Below are 24,523 nucleotides of genomic sequence, written 5' to 3' on the forward strand. Positions count from 1 at the left end.
ATCTCAGTTCAGAATCTGTTCTGATCAATACTCAACTCGGTATACAATCTGATCCAAGTCAACAATATAACAATGAATCTCAATCAATATCATATCTGATCAATCTAAATCAATACTGATGTTTCGACGGCATAACAATACAATCTGAATAACCCCGTCAATCTGAACATCCCAGATATAATACCAGAACTCATAATCTCAATATCGGTATATTCAAAATCAATAATATACAATTCTGATATCAAAATCTCAGTTAATATCTTTCGAAAATCATAACAATTACAGAAACAATCTGTTCTTTAATCTGACTTCAATTCTATAATATCTACGGTAGTAGAAACATCATATCTGAATCATATTCAATTCTAGCAACATCATATTTCTCAAAACATCTCAAAACATAATAAAACTTACGTCCTTGTGTAGCTCGCGTCACGAGGAATACGATACTGCGTTCGGATTCGAATTCTGATGGACGGGTCTTTCACAATCGAGATTCCAAAGATGTAAGAACTTCTCTCCAATTCCTCGTCCCTTTTTCGTCAATTTTCAGAAGTATTACGTGCCATCCACCTCTATATATACTGCATGCAAATTCCGAAACGTGGCATCATTTTTCATTCAACACGCATGACCGCGGGTGCGGTCGTGTCATGCACCGCGGGTGCGCTCATGCTTCGGCATGCCTATCATTTTCTAAAATGCACGACCGCGGGTGCGCTCTGTTCTGTACCGCGGTTGCGGTGATGCTTCGGCCTCACCTTTCAAAATTCCATTTTTAATGACCGCGGGTGCACTCCTGTTCTGGGCGCGGGTGCGGTCTTGCCAACCCTATTTTCTCATGTCTTTTCTTCCGAGTCTCTCGTTAATGAAGATTGATAATCTTGGTTTATCAATTCCATAATTCTTGGGCCTTACATGGATGGTCTGTGACCTATCTTGCGTAGAGATGTTAGGGTTGCTGGCCCCACTACCTATGAATTTGCTGTGTCCCGAGCTCTATCTACAGAGAAGGATTTGAGGGACATTGAGAATGATCGACATGGGAAGCGACCGTTCCAGGCGACGCAGTCCCAGCATAAACTCAAGAAGATATTTCAGGTGCCTCGGGGTCAACCACAAAACAAAAGGCAAATTTTTGGGCCATCTAAGGGTCCAAGACCACAGCAGCAGAGGACAAATAACCAGCAACCCTATGATATTACTCAATGTCCAAATTGAAAGCACATGCATACTGGAGAGTGCCGATGGGGATCAGGAAATTGTTACAGATGTGGTTCTACCGACCACATGTTCAAGAAATGCCCACGGAGAGGTCAGCCGACTCAGGGCAGGGTGTTTACTATGGTTGCCGAGGAGCCAAACCCAAACACTACCCTTCTCACATGTAATAGTTTATTTAAGTACTTTATCATTATTGTGATTTTCTTGCTTGATTGAATTTTTGGTGATATTAGTATGCTGATTTATTGGGTAATTATCTGGATATAAAATTAAATTTATGGGAATTTTAGGATATTAAATATATCTAGTGCAATGCTACTAATATTACAGGAAAGATATTTATATCTGGGGTAGCCTCGACGATTCTGATAGATTCTAGAGCTACTCACTCTTTTATATCAGATGTGTTTGCAAGTCAGCTGAATGTTAAGTCCACTAGAATTGAAGTGAATTACTCTGCATTAATTCCATCCGGAGAAGAAATATCGGCTAATAGTATGGTCAAAGACATAGATCTTGAAATGCAAGGCCATGTAGTTTATGCTGATTTGATTTTGCTACCAATGCCAAAATTCGATGTCATTTTAGGGATGGACTGGTTGACAAAGAATAGAGTTTCAATTGATTTTCGACATAGGACAGTCTTGGTAAGACCTATAGACAAGGAACCATTTGTGTTTGAGCCTGATAGGTTCAAGAATTTACCTCGAAATATTTCATGTATTAAAGCGAGGAAACTAATTCTCAAGGGGTGTCAATTTTTCTTGGCCAGTATTATTTCATCTCTTGAAGTACCCAGCCAGTCTTTATCAGATGTTCCAGTGGTCAGGGATTTTACTCACGTGTTTCTAGATGACGTTGCTGGTATTCCACTGGAGAGAGAAGTGGGATTTTCTATTGATCTGTTTCCAGGTATTGTGTCAATTTCCAAGGCACCGTATCGATTAGCTCCCAAGGAAATGTCCGAACTCAAGCCACAAATACAAGAGTTGTTGAGCAAAGATTTCATTCGCCCTACTTTCTCACCATGGGGAGCACCAGTTCTCTTTGTAAAGAAGAAAGATGGGAGTTTAAGGCTGTGTATTGATTACCGAGAGTTGAAAAAAGTGACGTGAAGAACAAGTATCCATTACCAAGGATTTAAGATCTTTTTGATCAGCTTCAGGGAGCGTCAGTGTTCTCAAAGATAGATATTTGTTCTGGATATCATAAGTTGAGGGTAAAGGATTCTGATATCTTCAAGACAGCTTTCAGGACTCGGTAGGGGCATTACAAGTTCTTAGTGATGCCATTTGGAGTAACTAATGCTCCAGCGATTTTCATGTATTTCATGAATCGCGTGTTTAATCCGTATTTAGATCATTTTGTGATAGTAGTTCATTGATGACATTCTTATCTTTTCAAAGAGTCGTGAGGAACATAGTCAGCATTTCCGTACAGTGTTGCAAACTTTGCAAAGCCATAAATTGTACACAAAGTTTAGCAAGTGTGAATTCTGGTTGGAAAGGGTGGCATTTTTGGGTCATATCATCTCAAGTAGTGGCATTGAAGTTGACCCGTCTAAAGTTGAAGCAGTGAACAATGGGTTGTTCCCAAAAACGCGTCAGAGATTCGCAGTTTTCTTGGCTTGGCGGGTTATTACAGAAAGTTCATTCAGGGTTTTCTTCGATTGCAGTGCCTCTTACTTCCTTGACTAAGAAAAATGTCAAGTTTATTGTGGAGCACCGAATGCCAGAAGAGTTTCGATACTTTGAAGCAAGCTCTTGTTACAACACCAATGTTAGTCATGCCATCAGGGCAAGGAAATTTTGTGTTGTATACCGATGCTTCCAAGCTCGGGTTGGGTGCAGTTCTGATGCATCATGACATGGTTATTGCATATGCTTCTCGACAATTGAAAGTACATGTGAAGAACTACCCTACTCATGATCTTGAGTTAGTCGTTGTTGTCTTTACTTTAAAAATTTGGAGGCATTACATGTATGGTGGGAAATGTCAGATATTTACAGATCACTAGAGCCTCAAGTTTTTCTTCACTCAAAAGGAATTGAATATGTGTCAGATACGGTGGCTAGAGTTGGTAAAAGACTACGATTGTGACATTAGCTACCATCCGGGGAAAGCTAATGTAGTTGCAGATTCTTTAAGCCGAAAAATAGTAGTTGTAGAACAGTTGACAGTACAGAGACCTCTTTATTTGGAGATGCAGAGGTTGAACCTGGAGGTTTGTTCTAGTGACACAATTCCTAGATTATCCACACTGATAATTCAGTTTTCCTTGACTGATCGAATTCCTAATGGACAGTCTTCTGATGATCAGTTGCAAAAATGGAGACTGAGAGATGAATCAAAGGCAAAATGATCTATACAATGGTTGATGGGATTATTAGATACAGAGGTAGAATGTGAGTGCCTAGTGTTGATTCGATCAGGAGTGATATTTTTTCTAATGGCACACATGTCTTCGTGCTCTATTCATCCAGGTAGTACAAAGATGTATATGGATCTGCAATTGCTCTATTGGTGGCCATGTATGAAAAGAGACATTTGACAATTTGTATCTGAATGTCTAACTTGTCAACATGTTAAAGCACATCATCAAAGACCAGCAGGACCTCTCAAGCCACTTCCCATTCCCGAGTGGAAGTGGAAGAACATTACCATGGATTTTGTAGTGGGATTGCCTAGATCAAGGAGGGGATCTGATGCCATTTGTGTGATAGTCGATCGGCTTACTAAGTCTGCTCATTTTATACTGATTAAGATGAATTTTACCATGACACAATATGCAGAGTTATAAATCCGGGAGATAGTCAGACTTCATGGGATCCAAGCTGCTCTTCAGTACAACTTTCCACCCTTAGACAGATGGAAAATCGGAGAGAGTGATTCAAATTTGGTGGACTTACTTCGTGCTTGTGTGATCGATTTCCATGAGAGTTGGAAATCGAAGTTGCTCTAGTGGAGTTCATCTACAACAACAGTTTCCATTCGTCGATAGGTATGGCTCCGTATGAAGCTTTGTATGGAAGAAAATGCAGATCGCCAATTCATTGGGATGAAGTTTGCAAGAGGTCGGAGATTTGGCCAGATATTTTTTAGCAGACTGCAGACATGGTAGTACAAATCCGAGATTGGATGAAGAAGTCTCAGAGTAGACAGAAGAGTTATGCTGATAGAAGACGGAGAGATCTTGAATTTGCTGTAGGAGATCATCTGTTTGTAAAGATAGCACCTATGAAAGGTGTTCTGAGATTTGGAAAGAAAGGCAAGTTGAGCCCGAGATTGATATGGTCATTTGAGATACTCAACCGGGTCGGGTCACTAGCTTATCGTGTAGCTTTACCTACCGAATCTGGCTGGAGTGCACAATATGTTTCACGTTTCTATTTTAAGGATATACATGGCGAATCCTTCGCATGTTTTGAACTTTGAACCATTGAAGCTTACTCCTAACCTGTCTTATGTGGAAAGACCTATTCAGATCTTAGGCAGAGAGGAAAGGAAATTATGGAACAAATTTATCAGTCTGATCAAATTCAAGTGGCTGCATCATTCAGATGAAGAAGCAACCTGGGAGTCAAAAGCCGAGATGATAGCTTGTTACCCCCGAGTTATTTGGTAAGTTATAATTTCGGGGCAGAAATTCAATTTAAGGTGTATAGATTGTAACGCCCGGAAAATTTAATAGTACACGTAAATCAAACATGATGAATTTATATTATTTTAAATTATGCATGCACCATATTTTAATTGTTATAGATATATTTATGCAATTACATATTATTTTATTCATGTATATATTTAATTGTATTATTTGAGTTCCAGTTTTTCAGGCAAATACATGAGATCGGACCAGGGATAGGATATTTGAGATATTTATTTTTGAGCAAAATTCACTGCCCAAAAAATTATTTTAAGTTATGGAGTATTTTATTTCATGACAATTAGTATTTTATTTTCCCTTAATTGTTATACAATTTTTTAAATTTAGGAATATTTTATGCATCAGTTTTCAAGCCTCGAGTAGTCTAAAATTTTATTTGGACTACACTATATATTGATTAATGAGTTTAAACCTAATCAATATATTTAAATTATCCCCAAAATACCCTAAATCCACCCCACTTTCCTCAAATTTCAAGACTTTGGCCAAGTCTTCTCCGGAAGAAACTTCACATGCCCATCAATTCTCCTCCATTTCCCCTCATTAATACCCTTCTCTCCTCAAGTGTTCTTGAGCTCCATTTCCATCGGTTCTACAATTTGAGAATAGCAAGAAGCTCCAAATTTCTTCCTCGTGTCTGGATCGTCGAGATTTGCGAGATTCTCTACGTTTCAAGACCAAAGGCATGTATATTACATTTCTTTTCTCATTAATCAAGTAATAGTATGGATTTTCAAGCATTCATGTTTGTGAGAAACATTTTCATGCAAGTATGTTCAAGATTTATGTTCATGTCAAGATTATACACTTGTTTCTCATGTTTTCATGTTGTAGGCAACGTTGGATAGTTCCGGGCTAACATGGCCGCTTATGATCATGTTCATATATGTTTTAGACCCATATTGGTATGTTGGTTGAGGATTTATAGCAATTGGGTGGTAAGAGTTGATAGCATGAGTTAGTTGTGCAGTAAGTTTTTGGGTGTGTATTTTACTTTCATTATTTCGAAAACTGGTATCAATCAATTTATTTTATGAAAAACTTTTAAACATAAAAGTTGTAGTTCGTCATGTTATCTTCGATTCAATACAAAATTCGTAATTTTTGAATAAGAAATGAGGGAGATATGATTTATCTTGAAAAACCGCACAATCTGTCCGAAGAATATTTTGACAACAAACTCTTGAAATATGATCTTTTGTATTTTAAATTCTGGTATCTATCCGTCCATTTTCTGAGAATACTTTCAACACAAAAACTGTAGTTGATTATGTTATCTTCGATTCGATACCAAATTAGTAATATTTTTGACAAGAAACGAAAGAGTTATGATTTTTCTCGTAAAACCGCTCAAGCTGTCTTAATTGTGCGAGAATATCTTTGTTCATGTTTTTTGTGTGTGTTCGGGTTTGAGATCATTTCCTGAGTGGTTTTGAGCAATGTCATGGTCTTAATAAGTGTCTTAGGGTCGAGTTTAAGTTTTTGTTCGAGGTTGATTCGAGTCGGTTTGTGCTTAGAAATTTTATTGTTTCCGTAACTGTAATGTGTTATTTCTTGTGATTGGTTAGAGTCGTAAGCTTTCGTATTTTATTTTGGGTTGTTCGAAAGTGTTTTGGTCATGGTTTGGGTTTTCAGAAAGTAAGTTAACATGTTTTTTAAGGTTGATTCGAGTATCGAGTCATTCAGTAGATCCCAAGTCGTCGAATGAATTTTGGGATTTACACGTATACGATTTGGGACTAGTTTTGAATTGTATGTCAAGTTCAATTGCAGCGAACCCGGGAACAATCCAACAAAGTCTAAGAAGTTAGTAAGTATGGTATCAGGTATGACGTGTCTTAAAAGTATATTTTTGAGATATTGAACTGTCTTGTGGCCACTTATTTAACGGGTTTGGAATCCGGGTATCGTGACTAGTGAACACTCCAAAATACGGGTTGGGAACCCAGAGTACATGTATATGGCGAACTATCCAACAGGTTCAGTTATATATGTTATGATTGGACATCCAGACCCAGAACTTGAAAGATGCTTGCAGGCCTTGTACTATTGTATAGTCTGATCAAACGATTCATGTGTTCCACGATTCGAAAAGTAGATCTCAAAATTATGAACAGTATATTCCTGCCTCATACAGTTTCTTGCCATTTATGTTCTCTTCATATTATGACATACTAGTTACTCTGCACACGCGTTGTATGTGTGTACAATCTTTTTTATCATTATCGATGGACTAAAGTGAAAATTGACAAATTATGGGGGGACTAAATTGATATTTGAATGATTGAAATAAAAATAAAAGTGTGTGTTGAAATAAATAAAAAAAAACAAAATTGTAATATTAATATAACTGTAAGGGTAAAACTGGAAAAAAAGATGGTGTCCTCCTTGGTAGTTTTTATAAGGTGCTCAGCCTTAATAAATAGTATAGATTTATGTTGAGACTACAGTTTGTTCTCATGAAATTATTTTCATGTATAGAAGCCAAGTTATGCATATTTATTTATTCATGTTCAAGTTAGCATGTATCAGATATGTTAAAATCACATTATTTTTATTACATATTATTTGTTATCCACGTATATGCATGTTGAGTCTTTAGACTCACTATACTTGATTGATGCAGATTTTGTTGATGAGGAGGTTACTGAAAAGGGATCGATTAAGGTGTTCGAATGTGCAACGGAAGTTTCAAAATAGTTTTTCAACAGGAAAACCGAGTACCCTAAGCCTATAGTGTGTAGCAAATACAAAAACACCAAAATGTCGTACATAGGGTGTTAAGAAAAATATTACCTTTCAATCTTAAAAGATTGATGTTGGCTCCAACTTATTCGTCAAACAACAAGCTCTTAAAGGGATGAGTTGATCTACAAGCTTCCTTCTTTCCTTCAAAATTAGGCCCACCACTTGCAAGCTAGATCCAGCTCAAACTTGCACTATAAAATTTAAGGCATTTTATTTGAGAAGTTTTCTTTCTTTCCTCAACAATTCAAGAAGAAAAATGAGAGAAAAATTGAAGAAAAATCATGCAAATTTCGCCCAAAGCATGTTTTGGAGGGAAGGGAGACTTTTCTTGGTATGTGAAAAAGTTGTTGTGGTATCCCAAAAGCATGCCATGCCTTGGATATAAAAAAAGTTGTCTCCCAACTCTTCACCTCCCCATGCGCATTCTATTTGGGCTTGTAACAATTACAAGACCCATGGACTTTTATTTAAATGTCCCAAAAATATTTGAGTCCATTTAAAGTTTACTTGATTTGACTCAAGCCCACTAGTTTAATAATTATTTCTAATTGGGCTCTACAAGGCCCAATGTTATTTAATTAATTCAAAACTTGAATTAATTTAATTATTTGGACTCTACTAGGCCCACTAGTGTTTAATTAATTCAACACTTGAATTAATTTAATTTAGTCCATAATAATGTTTATGAAAATCACAATTTTCAAATACATTATTTTTTTGGCCAACTTTTAATTTAGGAACACTTCCTCAAATTAAAAGTTACATTCTCCTTATAGAAGTCATACTTCTATTTTATTTACGCTTATAAACTCCTTTATAAGCCGTTCAACACATTGAACTATTTTACTTCTCAACGGGATCTAGAAAGCTAGCACTTGTGTGACCCTCAATGGTTCATTGATACAACTAGCCGTTGGTTCACATCTCCATGTGATTCGGACTAAACATGTCCTTATTCGAGCATACCCCAATTGCTCCATTCTTAATTATCAACTCCTTGATAACAAGAACGTCAGAACTCAAGTCTGATAGTACCCAACCAATCATGTTAAACGCCTAGCAGCATCGCTTACATGATTCCCTAGGCATCAAATGATATTTCCTGCAAGAACCATTCAATTATGGTTAGCATACAGTACGGTCCCTTCAACTCATATATCCCGACCGATTCGACAACCATTGGTATATCGAGAGTTGTCAATGAATCGATACTATGTGTCATGTCGTAGTTGCATCGATGGTATAATCTATGAAACCCCTTTCATAACTACCATACTCTGATCAGAGATTTCAAACTACATACACATGAGATCACATAGGATATCCATACCCGAAGGTAAGCGGTGAATCCCCAACTACAATGCATCGACTCCTATATGTTTCGACAAAACACCCAACCTTGCCACCTGATGACCCCATGGGAGTCAGTAAAGAAGTCAAAGTGCAATGCTAGAATATAGAGTCTCAATGTTGTCCCGGGTCATAAGGACTAATGGTGTACAACCATAAACTAGGACATTTCCACTCGATAAGTGAGAACCACTTGGAATGTCCTTTGTGGAGGGTTGTTCAGAGCACTCTACAAGGTGCAACTATCTGCATGTTCGGACATCACAATGTCCCCTACCAATTAAACATGGTACTCACATCGCAGATACTAGTCTCGAACTCGAGCAGCCTATATCCTTCTTAGCGGCGGCTGAATCGACTAGGAACTGTTTAGAATATACAGTATTGCAAATATGAGTTTCATGATACTCATCATATGAGCATCTCATATTCTTTCTACTATTTATATATTCAAGGACTTTATCTATGCAACTAGCTTGGGTATACAGATAAAGATGTGCCAAAATAATAATTTCAAATATCATTCAAATAAAGATTGTTTGTACATAGAGTTTCATTGTGAACACTCGTCCAACACTTGGCTCGACGTGCACCTACTCTAATAGTTAGCGGCGGTGATCAGTGAGTGGTCTCGGACTGTGGCAGTTGAAAACCCGAGGGCCACCAGTGTTGTATTTATTTATGTATTTTATAAACTTGAATTTGCAGTACTCTAATATTATTAAATTGGGTTGTGTATTACAAAAATACTTATTTATGTTGCATGAGTGTATTTTAATTTTAGTAACGTCGAGTTTGTATTAATAAGAAAATTTTTATTTCTTCCGCAAAAATGAAAAAAAAAAAAAGAAAAGTATGGGTCGTTACAGAAATTATCTTCTTCTCTCATTCTTAATCTCAACTTCTTTTCTTGGACGTCAACGAGATCATTTTCCGTTGCAGAAATGGCCTTCCTAAAATTAGAGGCATCTCCAAGTCATCTTCCATTTTAAAAACCACAAAGTCTGCACGGAAAATATACTTATACTTTGACTAGGGCATCTTCGATCACTCCACGTGGATACTTGATGGATCTGTCTGCCAGCTGCAATGACATTCTTGTAGACTTTGGCTCTCCCAGACCTAAGTTTCCTAAACAAAGAAAAGGGTATCAGATTATAAACTTGCACCAAGGTTACATAGAGCTTTTTGAAACACAATGTCACCAATCATGAAAAGAATAGAAAAATTATATGGATCTTTTAGCTTAGGTGGGATCTTGTTCTGTACTACTGTGGAGCAACTCTCAGTTAAGTTCACAGTCATATGATCCTCTAATTTTGAAACGTCTGCTTATTCGTTTTGCTTAAAATGTGCCAGAAATTATTTTCCCTCTTACATATATATATATATATATATATATATATATATATATATATGTATATATATATACTTTGAAAATACCTTGTAGCAATTTTAAAAATAAACAATAAAAATCAAAGGAAAATATTTTAAATTGTAAAATCGTCAAAAGTTTTACCAACCTAAAAAGCAATAAATATGAAAAGTATAGCCCATACTAAAACTCTCAAAAATCTCTCAAAAGTATAAAGAAATAGTCATAAAATCTTTAATGTAAATCATAAACTTAAAGGCGAAAAGTAGAAGTGCTGGTCCTCGGGTTATGTGCACCTTCAGTCCAGTCAGGTCATCCATCAAGACCTCCCATATCATAATTATTAATATCACATGCAGCAATCACATCTAGTGAGTCTGAAGACTCAACACATGATATTCTTGATAACAAATAATATACAGATCACATATAACAGTGAAAAATATTTGTATTTAAAATAACATTTTCATAATAATTCATAAATCATATCAACATATTCATATTCACATTAACATATTCATATTATTGTTCGCGTTTGTTGAATTCAGATCGTGATTGTGACTCGTATTTTTAATCGTATTGGGCGATAGATCCATCTAGAGAAAACCACAGTACTGAGAAACGGGGACACCAGCAATACTGTCACCGGTCAACTGGGCCTTGGACAAGTTGTTAACATACTTGTATTCGTATTCGTATTTGTATTCGTATTTGTATCCGTATCCAAGGAAACACGATCGTCGGGCTCCCACCGGGACCATAACCCTCACGATATTTCCAACATATCATCGTATTTAGTCACAATCTCTTCATGTCCTTCAACATTTTGTATTTCCATCACTTAATAAAAACATGCATAATAATATCATTTTATAATGAAACCAAGCATGCAACATGTCTTTTAAATGCCCATATTTAAATCATTAAAATCATAGACATTTAAAAATCGTACTTTAACATTTAAAATTTCATAAACATACATAACCATTGAAAATAATCATATTAGCATATAAAACAGCATTTAGGACACTGCCACGACGTTTCTAATTTCTAGGTGTAAAATGACCTGTTTTACCCTTAGATGTAAAATTTCATGTTTTTCATTTTTTCTTAATTTCATTGGCTCTAACATATCCAAAATAATTATTTCAGCCTAATTTAAAAAATTTCCATAATTTTTTTAGCTTAAATACCAGACTTTTTAATTAATTTGTAATTAGTTGTTTTGAAGGCATTTTAATCCCGAAAAATTTCAAAATATAATATAAAATTAATAAATTCAAAACATAGTCTTTTTATATTATTTTAGCCCTCGTGAACCACAACTCGACCCCTCGCGAGCCTTGTTTCGATTAATTTGTCAAAGAAAGAAACCCTAGCCAACCCATAGGACTCGACCTCAGCTCTAGAACAAAACACAAACCCTGAATCTTACCATGGCCGAGAACCCACATGCACTAGGACTCTAAGTTTTTGTGCCTAGGACCCTAGCCATTGACTCAGCCCCTCAGCCAGCCTCTCAAGCACCCACTAGGACCCCCCAAGGAGTCACCCTAGCCCAGCATGTTGCTCCCCAGACCGAGCCCTCGTCCCTGTGCAAGCACTGAACCCTCAACGAAATTTTCCTTGTCTCTCGGGTGGGAGTTCTAGCAAGCTAGGACCCCTTCCCTAGCCCATGACCCGAGTCCAAGCATGGATAGGACTCCACACTTGACCCTTCACGGACCCTGGCTAAGCTCTGACCCAAGCCAAGACCCAGCCGAGCCCCTAAGACCCAAAATCGAACCACATGATCACTTCTGCTAGATTTGGTTCCAGCTGTTGTTTTACTTGTTTTGCAACTTTTTTGTGTGATATTAAGACTCTAAAAATTGTGCAAAACCATGCTTAATCATAACAATACAAACACATTATTTTTTAAGGAAAATACAAGCAAAAGGTTTGACATATGCCATAAATCAGAAAATAATTCAAAGTGGTACTTGTTTTCCATTCTTTTAATGCATACAAAAATATTATGAAGTGATGATGTTTTGAAGGAAAGAAATATGTGTGTCTTTGCGTATTTAAGGCACGATTATTCGTTGACGATTGCGAATAACGGTGGCGTGGACTCCTAGGCTGAAATCTCCTTAAAGCTCACGATTTTCTCTTAAAATATTTAGGTGTGTCTGAGTCGTGTATATTGGAGAATTGGGGTGAGCAAAATCTGAAAAGTGGCGTAGGAAATTGTGAGGGTTTGGGGTGAGATTCTCACCCCAAACTAGGGGTGCAAACGAACCGAATCGAGCCGAATAATAGTAAAAAAGTCAGGCTCGAATTCGGCTCGAAATAGGTATATTCGAGTTCGAGCTCGATTCGAAGTTCGATAATTTCAAATATTTGGGCTCGAGCTCGGCTCGAAATGAAGTTCGAGTTCGAGTTCGGCTCGAAATATTCGAATATATTAGTGAACTATTCTAATTATTGCTCGGATATTAAGGTTTGAAAGCTCGAAATGCTCGAAATATTCGAAATGTATATATATATATATATATATAATTATATTATATTAATAAAATATTAAGGCTCGCGAACTATTCACGAGCTATCGAACAAAATAATTTGGGCTCGAGTTCGGCTCGAAAAAAAGTTCGAACGTGTTCGAGTTCGGCTCAAATTCGATAAGTTCGAATACGAATCGAATATTTATCGAGCCGGCTCGAAAAACTCGCGAACATGTTCGGTTCGTTTGCAGCCCTAGGTGAGATTAACATATTAAATAGTTATTTATTTCCTTAATTAATCTTAGGCCCATTAAGCCCACAAATTAGGCCCATTAGTGCTTGGTTAGAATTTAATTAAAATATTAAAATAATTTTAGTAAAATAAGTTTGTGAATTTATTAGACGGGTTGTCAAAAAGTTCGAATTTTTGTTGAAAAATCAAAACCGATAAAATTTACGCTCCGGCGTATAGAATCACGTCAAAACCCCTTATATTCCAAAATATTAAAAACCATCAACCATTTTTTAAATAATTAAAAAAATTATTTAATAAAAACATTTTACGTTTTTCGGCCCTCGGTCACCGTTTCTTCAATCGCAACGCAAATAATCCTTAAAAATACATTTTTAATGCATTATGACAATAAAATCCTATTTAACATATAATCATGCGTGTCATAAATAATTTAGCAATTAAAATCATTTAATTACTCTTTTTTTTCATATTTCCTAGATTTGCATGTAGTTGAATTACGTCGTCTTAATTTTGGGCCTTACAAATTTTCTATTATTTGCTAAGACATCCTTTAAAAATTTCGCATAGCTAGGTATTGCATTAAAACATCAGCAATAAGAATATTAATATCCAATTTTTTAAAACCTTTAAGGAAATTACCAAATTGTGCATCAATCATTGCCTTTTTTAGTGCTGCAGGAAAAGTTGAAGGAATAAAAATTTTTGACTGTGCAGTGGCAAGTGAAGAGTGAGGAGGCTTACCTGTTGGCGTTTCAACTTCCTCCTACTTTTTCATTCTCTTCTCGCTCTCTTTTTGTAATGCCCAAAAATCAGTCCATGTAAACCGCATTCATGCAAAATTATTTAAGTTGCTTATTTATTTTATTTAATTGATTTTAAAGGCATTAATGATATATTTTACATGATTAAATGTTTAAATTGCATGATTTCATGAAAATTAAATAATTTGTCCGGATATTCGATATTAGGACGAGGAAAGGAGACCAGGGACGACGAATATGAAAATTGTATTTGATGAATATTTTTAAGGCTCGATAAAATGATTAAATATGATGAAAATTTTGTAAATATGCTGGAATCCAAATTATTTGACGAGTCGAATCTTATTTTATCTAGGAAGCTTGTTTTAGTAATACGAAGGACTTTTAAAGATATGAAGGTTATTATTTTTTAAAACAATTTTTGTAAACTCTATTTTATATTTAATTGAGCCTTAATGGGCCTAACATACCTAGGATTAATTGGCCTAATTACTTTTAAACCAAGTGTCTTAAACAATCTATACTCTAGACTCCTAAATCAAATAAAATACTATCAAAATCTTAGGCTTTTAAGAGTTGTATTGGCCAAAAATCGCACACAACACACACATACTAGATTTTCGAAAACTGCAAGCAAAATTCCAAGGTTGTTCGTCGCTCATTCGTTATTTTTCGCAACCCGTGCCAACGATTGAATATTCGAGCATTCTAAACGTAAAGGCATGCTTCTAAACTTTTTTTTCACCATTCAAATCCTAATATGAATGATTTATGTCTTCTAGCATGAAAAAAGTTTAAGTTCAAATTATTTACATTTAGAAGTATATTTCTCAAAGTTTTGACGTTTCTATGCATATATTAATGATGTTATGAATTCGATAGACATAATGCCAATAGGAGATTATTAGGGGTCGTAAAAAGGATCTTTTAAGGGAGAAACGAAGGCTGGACTTGTGGCTTGGTAAGGAGAGGCAACGCTCAAACCCCAGGAAAACCTAGGGCTCTCGTGCGGCTCGACGTCAAGAGGAAAGGTGTGCGGTGTTGCTAGGGCTAGCCAGGGCTGTCTGGCAGGGTCTTACGAGGGTGGATAGGGGTCTTGTGAAGGCTGGGCTGTAACGCCTCAGATTCGACGAATGTCCTCACTGTACCAAGACGAGTCTTTCCAGCGTGCTTATGTCCTTACTCACACGTACCCTAGGAAACTTCCCAGGAGGCCACCCATCCCAAAATTGCCCCAAGTCAAGCACGCTTAATTTTGGAGTTCTTATGTGATGAGCTACCGAAAAGAAGATACACCTTCGTGATATGAGTAGTACAAATCAAATCTTTTAAGCCCTATTCAATTGTACAGTCCATTACATTGAACAGTTTCGGAATTCCTCTCATTCCCGTGTGGGTCGGTTCATTCATGTTCCCTCCACCTAGAAGCCTGCCAGGAGCCGCTCATTGTCCGTGCAACTGATGGCACCGGCGATCACACCCCGCCCTCTTCGGCCCTGGGCATCACATGCCCACCAGCTTCCGCTTGGTTCGTCCCCGAACCATACCGTACTAAGAGAGGTCAGCTCTGATACCAACTGTAACGCCCTAGATTCGACGACTGTCCTTACTGTACCAAGACTAGTCTTTCAGTGTGCTTATGTCCTCACTCACACGCATCCTAGGAAACTTCCCAGGAGGTCAACCATCCCAAAATTGCCCCAAGTCAAGCACACTTAACTTTAGAGTTCTTATGTGATGAGCTACCGAAAAGAAGATGCACCTTCGTGATATGAGTAGTATTAATCAAATCTTTTAAGCCCTCTTCAACTGTACATTCCATTACATTGAACAGTCTCGGAATCCCTCTCATTCTCGTGTGGGTTGGTTCATTCATGTTCCTTCCACCTAGAAGCCTGCCAGGAGCCGCTCATTGTCCGTGCAACTGATTGCACCGGCGATCACCCCCTGACCTCTACGGCCCCGGGCCTCACATGGGCTATTGCCCAGACGAGGGTGGCTCGATGGGGGAGTGAGCCGTGACTAGTTTTTCTCGTGCACTGTACACAGGACATGGCTGCGGACGGCTGGGGCTGGTGCGCTGGTCAGGTTTGGGTCAGGTAGGCTCTAGGAATGGTATGGTCAAGGGTAGCTCGGTGGTGGCTCGTGGTTTGGGGGAGGCGAATGGTTCTAGTGAGGTTAGGGTTTAGTTTTGGCTAGGGAAAGGGAATAGGCTCGAACCGTAGTTAACGGAGGATCGTTCGGTGTTCACAGAGGTAGTTTAGGGATGGAAACATTATGTTTAAAATTTGAGAAGAAAATATTAAGTTTTGAATTTATTCGGGTTTAAAACACTTCACGATTTAGTTATTAAGTCAATAAATGGAAAAGCTCGGGTTTACGTCTAATAAAAATATTAGAAGTAAAATTTAAGCTTATATAATGATGTGGGATAGGTTCGAAAAAAGTAATAAAAAGTCAAAATTGGTAAGTTCGAGGTCGAGAGGTAATATGGTCATTTTATGTCCCAAGTAGTTCAAGAGGTCTGACAGTGTCCCGAAGAATCATAATACATGCTAAATGATATTTTAAATTTTTACGATGAAAGTAAGATATTTTTATGATATATGCAAAGGTTGTACTATATTTTTCTCGAAAAATTCTACTTTTGAAGGACACGATATTTTATAAATAAAAAGAAATAAAAAATATTTTGAAAGATGTGAACTGATTGTGACACAAAAGATATGATTGGGGATATCTTGACGGATGAGGGCCCAGAGAGAGCTTGTTTATGGGAGAAGGCCTCAGAGAGAGGCCGACGATCGTATTTCCATATTTCGCTACGGCCTAATGACGAGAGTTGCTGACACCCCGCCCCCAGGTACTTGGTATAGCTAGAATGATCAATCGACCATGATGATATGATATATGATAGTCACTTTTAAGGATCAAACTTCACCCAAATGAAAGGCTTTATGATTTACATATGATTACGAGTTTTTACGCAAGCTTATTTTACTAAAAAATTTAATTTAAATTGCATGTGCCTGTATAGGTATTATTTGTTACGTATGGTTATAACGTACCGAGTCATTAGACTCATAGGTTTGAATGGTTTAAGGCGATGATGATTTTGAGGAAGCTGCTGACGCTTGATTGGATCGGGTCCGACAGCACTCCCGATGGACTTTTATTTTCTGCATTAGATTAAGATTTTAAAGTAAAGATTTTGAGGATTTTTTACTTAAATATTTTATGTCATATTTTGAAGTTTAATCGTTTGATTATTTTAAAACTGACATACAATTTTGTAGTTGATGATTTATGGATTTTATGCATTAAGATTTTTAAAAATTAGTTTTTATGTTGGTTGGTTTTGACGTTAGAAGAAAACGTTTATAAAAAAAAAATTCCGTAGTATTTATTTAAATTTTAAGCTTAAAAGTAAGGGATGTTTTTGTTAGTATCAAAGTGAAGGATTCCGAAAAGTTTGTGTTATTGTCACTCCGAGAAGCTCAAGAAGTCACGCCTCAAGTCTGTGAGTTTTACTGCTTTAAGATCTATATGTTGAGTTTTAAAATCATTTATGATATATGAATTAAGAGGATAGACGTAATTTTAAATTTAAATGCATGTTGGTTACGTGGTTGGACGACGTGAACAGTAATGCCTCCCAGACATGTTATTTCCATGAGTACTGAGGGGGAGAGGTACGAAGAGAGGCATGAAGAGGTACCTCGACCACCCCCAGATGCTGCTGCACGAGTCTCGAGGAAATGGCTCCTTTATTGGAGCAACATGCTGGGAATGTTGCTAGGGGATGATCTGATTTTATTTACATGCAGTTTCGGAGGATGGATCCGAAGGATTTTCCAAAGAAATAGCCCCCCTCCACCAAAACAACAGCAGTGGAGCAAGAAGCCGTTTTCGGGACCACCGAGGTGGCCAGCACAACAGAAACCACAGAGATAGCCACAGAGAGCAGCTGTCCCAAAGACTGACGAGAGGCCGCTCTACAAGGAACAACAAACCAGGTGCATCTACGCGCAACGACGTGCAGAACATGAACTTTGAGTGATTTCGAGACTATAAAAAGGCCACAATCCTAGTCTCCATGGGGAATCAGATACCAGATGGTAAAAACACAAAAAATTACAGAGAGTTGAGGTTTGAGAGATAATACGGAAGGCACACAATCATTGGTACAAAGATGAAGAATACATATTCTGGGGATAGAGACGCATATCCGGCTTCAATTCATTCTTTCTCCCTTCCTTGATTCTTAGTTTGATGTCTAGATTGAAAAATGTCTTGTTTTTTTCGATTACATTATGAACTAATTTTCCATTCTGGAGGAACAATGTAACATGGTTAGAAATTATGTTTATCAGTTTTTTTATTTATATTATTGAATTCTTAGTTGTTTATTCATGTATTTCTGTTTTTTAATGTTTTCAATTTAATGGTCATAAATTGATTGATTTAATTATCATAATTTATCACTCGAGATAGGGGATTTAGATTATGATCGTAGTAAAATCGTTGGGTATTTATATGGTTTTGAAGACATATGACCTCATTGAAGTCTAAGTAAGAAGATCATCGGCATGTATCGTTTAAAGTTAGTTTAAATAGGAATATCAAAATTATATTAGATGGTAAATTATTTTTATTGCTTGGGAAAGGAGAATAGTAATAATTAAGTGTTCTCCGCTAATAAACGAGTTGAATTCATGAATATAACATCAACAATAATTAGACATAGTGGAAAACCAAGAGAAATTGAACATCCAAATCTTTCTCTCATCGAATTTTTATTATTTACATGTGCTTGATTATTATTTGTGTTAAATTAAATTGCTCAACACAAGTTTTGAATTTATAGATAAAGTTCGATTATTTTAATTATGGTACTTTAATTATTTTTAAATAAAAATTCTGTGTAAATGATATCCGTACCTAATCACGTACTAAAATTTGACACCATATACTTGCTGCAAGCAATCATGCTACACCATTTCTAAATAGAATGAATACCTTATAATTTCATTATATTTAAATTTCATATAATTAATATATAATGTATTTATTAAAATTTAATAATACATGATATAATAATATCATATACACATATTTTATATCAGCGTATAAAATATATAAATATGAATATGTATATTAAATTAAATAACCATTATTTAATTTATAAACCAACTCCATGGTTAATTTAATTCTGCTATTTTAGAATATTTATAGAAATTTGTGCATGTTAGTAGTAACCACTACTAGCATAATCATTTAATCAGAAAATTCCAAATTTACAAAAAAATGATTCTGAAGTCATTATAACCCCGATCTACGATCCGAAAGCATCGGTTTAACAAGGATACAAATCTTTTTCATAGAATGAAAATTGAAAATTTCGAAAATCAAAATTTTTATTTACCATATTGGGCAGCTGCTAGTTTTAGTGAACTCCTTCACAAAACAGACAGTTCCACTCTTCTTCCTTATTTAGCAATCCTGCTAACTTTCATTCCTTCCATCCTATGGAATCAGCTCATAAACTCCTTTATAAGCTTCTTGTTGATCTCCATCAAGCTATAGTCGCCAAATTCCAACTATTTAAAATTTGACTATCTCAACGGGAACAAAAAATACCGATACTTGCGTGACCCACCATGTTTATGGGATACAGCTAGCCGTGGGTTCACATCTCCATGTGATTCAGAATAACATTTATTTTTATTCGGTCTTACCCTAGTTAGCCCCATTACTTTCATCAACACCTTGATCAAGAATGTCAGAACTCATTTCTGATTGCACCAATCGGATCATGGTAAGAGCAACTAGCATTGCCCCATGATCCCCTAGGTATCACGGATAGTGCCTGCAAGAACCTTTAGTAATGGTTAGCTTACAGTATGGTTCCTTCAACACATATATCCGGATCGAATCTGAAACTATTGGTATATCGAGAGTTGCAAATGAATTCGAAAATGATGCAGTTTATCTTTGAATACTAAAGTGGCATGGTATGTGCAACTAGGAAAACACATTCCCTAAAGCACACTTCTTGCTCTTGCCAGAGACTCCTTGTACTATTAAATCATCAGATCACATAGGATATCTTCACCCGTAGGCGAACGGTGAATTCCAGACAACAGTGCATTTGCTCATAAGTATTTTGAAACTACACCCAATCTCCCCACCTGATGACCCTCAATGGAGTCGGTAAACGGATCAAAGTGCATGCTAATACGTATAGCCCCTACATTGTCCCAGATCAAAGGACTAATGGTGTAAACCATAACCATAGTATATTCCACTCGATAAGTGAGAACCACTTAGATAGTCCGAGAGAGGGTTGTTCAGTGCATCATCATATGATCATCCATATGTGTGAATGGACATCTCCATGCCCTTGCCAATCAAACATGTCGTTTACATCACAGATGATAGTCTCAAGCTCGAGGGACCTTTATCCTTGTTTTAGGGGGATGATTCGACTAAGAACCTGTTTAGAGTATATGGTACACTTCTTAATGAGTTCCATGATCTTACGTTGCGACGCAGATCTCATGATACCTATTGTATATTCAAGACTTTATCTATGCAGCTTGCATGGGTATGCATATAAAATATAATGTCATAATAGAATAAAATCGTAAAATACTAGTAAAATAAAGATTGTTTTACATTAGAGTCAATAAAAGTCATAGCCACAAGTTGGCTTGCCGGGCACCTACTATACAATTCTCCCACTTGCCCTATAGCCAACTACCCACATATCTTAGATCCATTTCTTCGCGATGCTTCTCAAACAATGGTCCTGGCAGGGGATTTGTCAATGGATCAGCAGCGTTATCTACGGAGGAGACTCTCTCTATCGATATGTCTCCTCTTCCCACAATATCCCAGATTATGTGGAAATTCCTCAGTATATGTTTGGATCGCTGATGAGACATTGGTTCCTTTGCTTGCGCAACGGCACCAGTGTTGTCACAGTAGACCAGGACTGGATCAAATGTTTGAGGAATGACACCCAACTTTTGGATGAAATTCCTCATCCAAACACCATCCTTTGCTGTAGCCGATGTAGCTATGTATTCAGCCTCACTATATGAATCCGTTGTGGTGTCCAGCATGGAACTCTTACAAGAGACAACACTGCCATTGAGCTTGAATACAAATCCAGAGGTCGATTTTGAATCATCCATATATGATTGGAAGCTAGAATCAGTGTAGCCTTCCAACTTTAGTTCTCCACTCCCGTATACCAAGAACAAATTCTTAGTTCTTCTCAAGTACTTACGAACGTCCTTCACTGCTTTCCAATGCAGTGGACCGGGATTCAACTGATATCGGCTTGAAACACTCAGTGCATATGCAATATCAGGTCGAGTAGATATCAAACTATACATAATACTGCCTGTGGCCGACACATATGGAATGCGGCTCATGGTTTCCGTCTCTTCATCAGTCTTAGGGCATATAGACTTGGATAGATTCACAACCATGGACATTGAGAGATATCCTCTCTTGGATTCCTCTATAGAGAATCTCCTCAGTATACTATCGATATATATGAATTGGGTGAGCCCTAACATCCTCGTTGATCTATCCCTATAGATATCTATCCTCAGTATATTATCGATGCCAGCTAACTATACATTAGTTGATTGCAGCACTCCTACATCATTTTCAATGAATAGTATGTCATCAAAATAAAGTACTATGAATGTCACTACTCTCCCACTAAGCTTTTTGTATACACAAGGTTTCTCTGGATTTTTGACAAAATCAAATTTTTTGATAGTGTTGTCAAATCTGAGATTCCAGCTCCTTGATGCCTTTTTGAGTCCATAAATGGATTTCTGAAGTCTGCATACTTTATGCTCACTTCTTACTGATGTGAATCCTTTAGGTTGAGAAATGTAAATCTCTTCCTTAATATCCTCATTAAGAAAAGTTGTTTTCACATCCATCTGCCATATTTCATAGTAATATCATGTTGCTATGGCTAGCAGTATCCTAATGGACTTGAACATAGAGACTGGAGAAAAGATTTCCTCATAGTCAACACCTTGTATTTGAGTATATTCTTTTGCTACCAATCTAGCTTTGAAGTTCACCGCCTTCCCATCCGCTCCAAGTTTCCTTTTGTAAATCCATTTGCATCCTATGAGAACAATTCCCTTAGATGGATCGACTAAGGACCATACTTGGTTCGAATACATGGAGTCCATATCGGACTACATGACTTCAAGTCATTTAGATGAATCAGCATCAAACAATGCTTCCTTGAAATTTCTTGGATCACATCCAGGAATGGGCTCATCTTGTCCCTCTTCAAGAAGCAGGCTTAACCTATTAGGTGGTCTGGTATCCATTCGGATCTCCTAGGAGCTTGTGTTTCTTTGATTGGTTGTTGGGGTGTGAATTCTACTTCTTGTGTATTGGGTGGTTCTCGAATCTCATCGAGTTCTATCATCCGGCCTTTTCTATCTAATAGAAACCCATTCTCTAAGAATGTGGCATTTCTTGAAACAAACACATTTGTTTCACTAGGATAATAATATCCAACAGAGCTCTTTGGATATCACACAAAGTAGCACAAATTAGCTCTACAATCCAATTTGTCTTCCACTGCCTACTTCACGTAAGCAAGACATCCTCATATTCTTAGATAAGAAAATTTGGATTGTTTTCCCATACATGTCTCATATGGAGTTTTATCCATTGCCTTTGTATGGACTTGATTCAACAACCTCGCCGCTGTTTCAAGCGCATATTCCCAAAGTGATGGCGGCAACTCAAAGAATCCCATCATAAATCAGACCATGTCCAACAAGGTCTGATTACGACATTCAGAAACATCATTAAACTGGGGTGTGGTAGGTGGAGTCCACTATGAGAGAATCTCATTCTCTTTAAGATAGTTTGAAACTCAGTACTCAAATATTTTCCACCTGGATCTGATCGTAGTGTTTTAATACCCTTTCCTAACTGTTTCTCTGCTTCTGTTCTGAATATTTGAATTTTTCAAAGGCTTCATACTTGTATTTCATTAAATACACATACCCAGACCTCGAATGGTCATCGGTAAAAGTAATGAAGTAGGAATGGCCAAATCTCGTGCTAACACTTAGCGGGCGCCATGCACATTAGTATGGATCAAATCCAACAGATCATGTGCACGTTCCACTTTCCCTAAGAAAGGGGCCCTGGTAAATTTTCCTTTCAGACATGACTCATATGTTTCTTAGAGAGTTTATGTCTGACAAGTCAAACATGCCCTCTCCCACTAGCTTGTGGATCATTCTTTGGAAAATATGTCCTAGCCTAACGTGTCACAAATGTGCTTGGTTTAGACTATCTTGTTTTCTTTTTATTGTTGTCAAAATCGTGTTTACTTGGACATTCACTTATCATTGCCAAAACATTTCTGCCTAGATAATTTCTTATGTCCAGACTATGAGTGAAACATACATGTTCTAAATTCTCGGGTCTTGTCAAATTCCAGGCCCATCACCTTCTCATTAGGCCCAATCATACTTACACCATGCTCATAGGCAAGAGACCCATCTTTCATGTGGGTAGTCATGCGTTCCTTGAAAGTGGCGTGCATCAATATGCGAGTTTCATGGATTATGCAACTTTTGCATGTGTATTATAGTGTCAACATCATTCAACATTTCCTGAAACTGTCTCTACAGTTCATTTGACATAGAAACGAGTATATTAAACTTTAGCTTGCATACAATGGTCCCACCATCTTGCATGCTTGTTAGTTCAGAAAGACTGACATTAGTGTGTATGCTATTTTATTCGAATTTAGAACAATTTTCCCAGCCAATCTTGAAAATTATTGTTCGGTTAGCTTGTTTAAATAATTAAAATGGATTACGTGACGAATCATAAATATATTGATATGGAAACAAAATAAAAGTTACTGACTATTTTAAAATATTTTGTAAGATGTAAAATATGGACTTTTGTGTTTTTTTTTTAAATTGCCACCCACTATTTTGACGTTCTCACCACCCTCTCATGAAAAACAGAAAATCCAATTTTCTAATGAGTACGCAAGACCCAATTGCGAAATTATGATCCCGATTAATATCATCCAATCATAACTTCCAAAAGGTAGAGCCCAATCGCAACTCCTTGCAACCCTTACGTAATTTTGCCTCACGTTTGAGGAGGTTCCAATAATATGATCTCCTTTCTCTTCACGCGTCGAGCCCAGCCCATTAATGTTGAACCTTAACGGATGGTCATCATGAGATCCCCTAATAATATGAGCCGAAGTCATGGAAGTTCCACGTAAATCACATCAAATAAGTCAGTGGAAGTCACAGCTTTCCGACATCCAGGCCTCCCCAATAATATGAGCCAGACACTGAACGCGGGTAGCGTTCATCATGCAAGCACCGTTGATGGAAGGAAATGAATTATTAAACTTTCTTTTAATTATCCTTTTAATGGGCTTGATTTAAATTTTGTATCTCATCCAAAATGAGGGATTTTAATTTTAAAAATTTGTTTCATCATTAATTTAAAAACTCGTGCCATGATTGTTTGTATGATTACCGAATTCATGCAACTCTTGTTATTATATTAATAATAATTCACATACTGATTATTTATAATATATCACATACATCATAAATA

General features: G+C 36.8%; 1 protein-coding gene across 1 annotated transcript; it reads right to left on the reverse strand.

The window, feature by feature from the left end:
- Positions 1-10,010: 10,010 nt before the first annotated feature.
- Positions 10,011-21,366, reverse strand: LOC140805424 (secreted RxLR effector protein 161-like). Its single transcript, XM_073161695.1, has 2 exons — positions 20,841-21,366; positions 10,011-10,120 (listed from the first exon to the last, which is right to left on the reverse strand). Exons 1-2 carry the CDS (start codon positions 21,364-21,366, stop codon positions 10,011-10,013), a joined length of 636 nt encoding a protein of 211 aa, XP_073017796.1.
- Between the last annotated feature and the right edge of the window lie 3,157 nt (positions 21,367-24,523).

Source organism: Primulina eburnea, chromosome 11 (assembly GCF_022965805.1).
Source record: "Primulina eburnea isolate SZY01 chromosome 11, ASM2296580v1, whole genome shotgun sequence".
In the NCBI taxonomy this organism is placed as follows: domain Eukaryota; kingdom Viridiplantae; phylum Streptophyta; class Magnoliopsida; order Lamiales; family Gesneriaceae; genus Primulina; species Primulina eburnea.